General features: G+C 29.7%; 1 protein-coding gene across 1 annotated transcript in view; it reads left to right on the top strand.

Moving 5' to 3' along the window:
* Positions 1-5,860, top strand: part of LOC120089977 — a 20,235-nt gene extending 14,375 nt beyond the window's left edge. The window contains exon 11 of the mRNA XM_039047432.1: positions 5,637-5,860. Coding sequence (XP_038903360.1) covers positions 5,637-5,720 — 84 coding nt within the window. The 3' untranslated portion in view covers positions 5,721-5,860. The remainder of the gene's footprint in view (positions 1-5,636) is intronic.
* Positions 5,861-7,006: the final 1,146 nt, after the last annotated feature.

The raw sequence follows: 7,006 nt of genomic DNA, 5'->3' as shown, positions 1-7,006 counted from the left end.
GATTGGCTCTTCTACCATGGCTGCGGAGTTTATAGCATGTTATGAGGCATCCAATCATGGAATATGGTTGCGAATTTTGTCACTGGACGTGGATAGTGATTGGCATAGAAAGACCACTAAAATTATTTTGTGACAATAAGTCGGCTGTGATGTATTTTAACAACAACAGAAGCAATACGAAATCAAAGCATGTAGACGTGAAGTTTCTGGTTGTAAAGAAAGAGTTCAGAATGGTCAAATTTCGATAGAACACATAGGAACAAACTCTATGGTAGCAGATCATTGACTAAAGGTTTACCACCTAAAGTTTTTCATGAGCATGTTGCTCACATGGGTGTTAATCACTTTTTTGATTTCATGGTTAGTGGGAGTTTGTTATGAGGATGTTCTTTGACCTTATTTTGTTTATTTTCTATATAGAATAAAGTTGATAGTTTATGTTTTATTATTTGAACTTGTTTATCATGCATGCAGTTTAGTTGAGAAATCTCTTAGTGTCATGCAATAAACCTACATCATTACTAGCTATGAGTATGTCATCAACATATAACACCAAAAAGATTGATTTACTCCCACTGAACTTGTGATATACACAATCTTCCACAATGTTCACCTCAAAACCAAATGAGGTTATCACTTCATGGAATTTTTTATACCATTGACGAGAGGCTTGCTTGAGACCGTAGATGGATTTCTTTAATTTGCACATCATAGACTTTGAATTATCAGACACAAAGTTTTCTGGTTACACCATATAAATCGTCTCATCAATGTTCTCATTGAGAAATACAGTTTTTACATCCATCTGGTGTAGCTTTAAATCAAAGTGAGCTACTAATGCCATGATTACCTTAAAAGAGTCTTTCAATGAAACTGGAGAGAAAGTCTCTTTCTAATCAATGCCTTCCTTTTGAGTAAAACCCTTTGTAACAAGACGAGCCTTATATCTTTTGATATTTCCATGTGAATCCCTTTTGGTTTTAAATATCCATTTACAACCTATAGGTTTCACTTCTGATGGCAATTCGACAAGTTCCAAACGTCATTGTCTTTCATGGATTTTATTTCCTCTTCCATAGCACTTATCCACTTTTGAGAGTTAGAACTTTGTAAAGCTTGTTGGAAGTTGATTGGATCATCTTCCATTACGCCCACATCATCCTGATGTTCTTGAAGAAACACAATATAATCATCTGGAATTACACTTCTTCTCTCTATAGTGGATCTTCTTAGTGGCATTTCTTGAGATTGTTGAGTTTGAACTTCAGGTTCAACAACAGGAACTTCAATGTTGTCTTGTTCTATAATTGGTTCAATAATGAAGTCAAGAATTGGAGCCTAAACATCATTTATAATCACATGAGGAAAAGAAACCAATTCCTCTTCAAAGACAACTTTCCTTATGTTATCTTCCCCCCTAAACTCAACATTCTCAAGGAATCTAGCATTTCCTATCTCAAACAATGATCTAGAAGTGGGATCATAAAACTTGAAACCCCGAGAGTGCTCAGAATACCCAACAAAATAGTAGCTAATAGTTATTGAGTCCAATTTTCTATCATTAGACCTATAAGGTCTAGCCTCAGCTAGACAACCCCATATGTGAAGATGCCTAATACTAGGCTTCTTTCCTGTCCAAAACTCATAAGGGGTTTTGGCTATTGCTTTACTAGGTACCCTATTAAGGATATATGTTGCAGTCTTTAGTACCTCATCCCAAAGGGATTCTGGTAGAGAAGAATGACTAATCATACTTCTTACCATATCCTTAAATGTTCTATTTCGTCTTTTCGCCACACCATTCATGCTGGGTTTGCCCAACATAGTGTACCCTATTAAGGATATAAGTACCGGATGCACAAGTAAATTTTCATTTATCTCGATATCAGGTTCCTTTAATTTACTTGCGAAATTGGACATTTTTATAATGTACTCCCTTATGTTTCCATTGCCCTTATACCTCATAGAAGTTAAAGAAGTCAAAAGACTACTTGCTTCCCCTTTGTCATTTTTAGCAAAATATTTCTCAATTTGAGCAAGGAACTTATTGAAATTTTCACTTTCCGTGATAGAGCCACAAAAAGACTCCGGAATGGAGTGCCTAATGATCATCAGACACATGCGATTTGACCATTCTCACTTCTCTATATTAGTCGTATTTGGTTGTTCCTCAGTAGAAGTAGGTTTATCGGTCCTTAATGCAAGGTCTAAATCCATACACCCAAGAAGTATCTCTAGGCTTTCTTTCCAAATCTTGAAATTCGATCCATTTTTACTAAGGGATTGAACTTAGATTTCCAGATATTTGAGTAAGACCAACTAAAACAATAAACAACAAAACATATGCTCACAATTAAAACATAACAAAATAATTTCACATAAGTGGTGGGCCCCTTTAACAAGATACCTAGCACAACATCGATTTCCAGCCTTTGGGCAAAAAACACCAACTATAAATAGTACTCTCAACGTAGTAATCAAAGTACTGACAATTAACTCTGAAAAAAAATAGCCTTTCTTTGGACCGACTACTTTTCACATGAGCAATCCTTATAATTGCCACATACTCATTACCACATGCATACCCACAATTTGGCCAAATAATTATCTTCCTTTGGGCCGATAATTATTCGCATAAATTCATGAATATGCACATCTTATATTTTATAATTAAAACGATCTAGATAATAGAGGCTACTTTGGTAACATATTATTTTTGACCAATTCAATCTAAAATATAAGATACAATAATATAATAATATTATTGTACAAAAAATAAAGGAAGAAGAACACCAAATAGTCTTTTACAAAATTCACTTAATAATTGCATACACATAACACAATTAAAGTAACATAAACATGTGAATATCACAAAAACAATCAAATTGTAGATTTTAATTCACAAACTTATCAATCAAGAGCTAAGAACCCTTTTCAAGAATTTCACCAAGTTATTAATCAATAAAACTTAGAAACACGGGCAAGAAGTTCAATAAGTAATTAATCCAAATAGTTGACAAATTCAATATTATCAAACAATTAAAAAATAAATTCACTAAATTCAATCAATTTTTTTTTAACCTTAAAAAAAAAAAAAACCACCAGTGTCCAAAATTATCAATCACAATTCAGTTTTTTTTTTTTTTTTTTTTTTAAAACTCATATTCATCAATTAAGTATTAATATAACTTTTCATTTAAAAAAAAAAAACAATATTAACTTTTCCATTATTAATCAAATTTAAAACCAAACTCATAAAGTCATCCATTAAGAATTTTAAAAAAAAAAAACTGATAATTAAAACCAAGAACTGCCGACAAGACTTTAATCGGTAATTGACCATACCTTCGTCCAACGGCAACTCTAGTCAGTCATTAACCAAAAGTCTTGATGGGTAAAATTTGTAGCAACTAAAGACGTAACTCCTTCGATCGATCTTTAACCTTTTTTTTTTTTTTTTTAGTGGATTTCATCACATTGGTGGACTTTTTATCAAGAATGTTGAACTGAACATCCTTAATTTTGACAATAATAACACTAAGGTTTTTTTTTTTCTTAAAAGAAAAAAAAACTTTAGGAAACCACGTTCAATCAAAATAATCCACAAAAAAAATTCACTTTAATCCACCACTAGCACATCATTCATAATCGGTGATGAGTATGTCAAATACCACAGACAAGAATACGGGTTGCAAGAACACATATTGCCAAAGAAAAAAATGACCGCCGAGATTTTCATCCTACCGTCGATGAGTTTACCTATAGTAAGCCGACCATTTTTTTTTTTAAAAAAAAATTCTTTAAATTCTTTACTGAAACCAAAATTTAATCGAACAATGTCAATGGAAAATGCATAAACTAACAATCCAACATGAAATTCATGCTCTGATACCACTTGTTAGCAAAAATTCTTTATATCTATATTGAATAGATAAACTCTAGGATCATTTATGTCAAATTGTTAAGAATAACCTACCGAATTCCATTGCAAAATTGATGATAGCTTCAAGATGATGATGGATGATTATGGTCTTCCTCAACCAAAACAATGCCCTTAGTGGATCTCTTTCTAGATGGGATTCAAGAAAGACGTCTCTTTATATACTAATTCAATTAGGTTCCTATTAAACCCTAATTAACTAGGAATGATCCATTAAGTCCATACTTAATTAGGAATCTAAAGCCTTAATTAATTAGATCATATAATAGGGCCCAATCTAATAAAATAACCTAATGTGATAAATTATTAATCCACATATATAGCTCATATTTTAATTAAACATATTATTATTTAAATATGTCTAACAAGATGAAATAAGAGAATCGGAGGGAAGCAAAGATAAAACTCAAAATTATATTGAAATAGATCTAATAATGTTACATTTAGTAGATTTATTGATCTAAAAAACTATTCAAAATTTAAAAGTTTAGATATATATATATTAGACGGTTTTAAAGTTAAAAGAATATTTTTAAAACTTTTTATTTTAAAAAATTAAAACATTTAAAAGCATATTAGACTTGTTTCATATGACTTATTAAATATAAATATAAAAGTTTATAAATTAAACTTGTAATTTAACTATTTCTAAAATTAATCGTTAGAGATCCATTTGGATTCTTTTTTCTTCTTTTTAAAACATTTTTAACAACTCCACTGTCTATTTTTTTTTTATTGACAGAAAGGTTTTCAAAATTTAGTCGACGTTTTTTAAGACTTTTTTAAATTCAGAAACTTATGCACAAAATTACAAAATTAAAAACTCATGAACTTTCACACTCAAATTTAGAAGTCTAAAAATTAGAATTTGTTATTTAAACTAAACTTTAAAAAATATCTAATAAATAATTAAACTTTCAATGTCGGGTCGAATTGCTCTTAAAATTTTAAAATGCATCTAATTGGATTTTTTAGTATAATAAAAATTGAGATTTTGAATCACAACCATTTTAGTTAATAACACATAATATGTACTAGTTGAGTTATGCTTATTTTGACACATGTTTAATTAGTTCATAAACTATTATTTAAAGAGAAACAAAAAATTTATGAACGATTAATATGTGTTGGAATGAGTTTTTTTTAGCTTAAAAGAAGTATCTTAAATCAAAAGTTCATTCTTGATAAAATAATAATAATAAAAAAAAATAAAGATTTAAGAGTCTTATACGTTTTTGACCAACACTTGTCAGATATAATATTGAAAATTTAGATATATATTAAATATTTGTCAAAGTTCAATAACCATTGAACAAAACTTTTGAAGTCTTTAAATATAGTTTAGAGTTAATTGCAAAAGTCATCCCTAAAATATGGTATTAATTGTAACTATATCTTCATACTTTTTTTCAGTTATGTAAATTGAGTCCTCAAATTTATACCGATGTTAAAATTGGACCATCAAACTTACATAATTATAGAAAGTGTAACAATGGTATAAGTCGGAGAGTTCAATGTTTATCATTTTAGAGTCCAATTTCTACAACAATAATAAGTTTAAGAATCCAATTTGTACAATTTGTAAGCATAATTACAATTATGATCATACTTTAGAGTTAGTTTTTGTAATTTACCTTATAATTTAACATTTTTTTCTTGGTGAATAAAAGAAACTAAGGTGGATGTGTGGATGCAGGAGGGAGTTACAAACATTGGTTCAGAAATGTGTGAGAGAGATAGTTCCTCTGCTTTGGAGCCCACCATCATAGCCTGTGGATAATTTTATCCTCTCTTTTATATTTCATAATTTTCAAACTTTTATTTAGACCCTATGATTCAAACTCATATTTGTGTGGATGCTTTTAGGACAATACTTTTAAATGAAACACTTATTATTTTTTTTATTAATTGTTTTACATATTTCATTTGAAAGCATTTCAATGGTTGTTAATATTACTGAATTGATAATTACATGTCTTTATTATGAATATTATAATAATAAATAGATATCCATTACTTAGTGTCTCAAAGTCAATGTGTCATCCTTCATATTGTCTATGTGTCTTGTAATTATTCATGCTTGATATCCATGCAAGTCCACATTCGTCACTTTGCCTACAAAATAGCGACATTTGGTGGATCTTAAAATCACATATATATTGGTGAGAATTCCACTTCCACTAATTTTCATATTATCCAATTTTATAATTTTAGTTATTTTATATTATTTTATATTATATTATATTATATTATATATATATATATATAATTTTAGTTATTTTCTCTATATCCGTATTCCCATTGTGCTCCTCAAATTCACAATACGTTATATCAACACGAGCTCCTATTGTTTTTCCCGCTAAAGGTAGATCCTAAAGTGTCACCATGACAAATCTCACAAAATTAGAATTTTTCGCCCTTGACATTAGCGACAATAATTATTTGTCATGGGTACTTGACGCCGAAATCCACCTGGATGTTATGAATCTTGGAGAGACTAATAAAGAAGGAAATACGACATCCAATCAGGACAAAGTAAAAACTATGATTTTCCTTTGTCATCATCTCCATGAGGGATTGAAATTGGAATATCTTACAATAAAATATCTCTGTATCTTGTGAAAAAAATTTAAGAGAGAGGTATGATCATAAAAAACAGTTATTCTTCCTAAAGCTCGTTATGAGTGGATGCACTTGAGGCTACAAGATTTTAAATCAATAAGTGATTACAACTCCGCATTATTTAAAATTAGTTCAAATTTGATATAATGCGGAGAGAAAATTATTGATGCCGATATGTTAGAGAAGATATTTTCTACATTTCACATCTCGAATATGCTCATGCAATAACAATATTGAGAGAAAGGTTTTAAACAGTATTTTGAATTAATTTTATGTCTTCTCTTGGCTGAACAAAATAACGAGTTATTGATGAAAAATCATGAATCTCGACCAATCGAAATGACACCATTCCCTGAAGTGAATGCTGTAAATTTTAATAATAACCATGGTCGAGGTCGTGACTGTGGTAGATGAAGAAATAATTATTATTTTCGTGGTGGTCGT

This window comes from Benincasa hispida, chromosome 11 (assembly GCF_009727055.1).
Source record: "Benincasa hispida cultivar B227 chromosome 11, ASM972705v1, whole genome shotgun sequence".
NCBI classification, from domain to species: domain Eukaryota; kingdom Viridiplantae; phylum Streptophyta; class Magnoliopsida; order Cucurbitales; family Cucurbitaceae; genus Benincasa; species Benincasa hispida.
The sequence above is the reverse complement of the archived record's forward strand: the minus strand, read 5'-3'. Positions and strand labels throughout refer to the sequence as shown.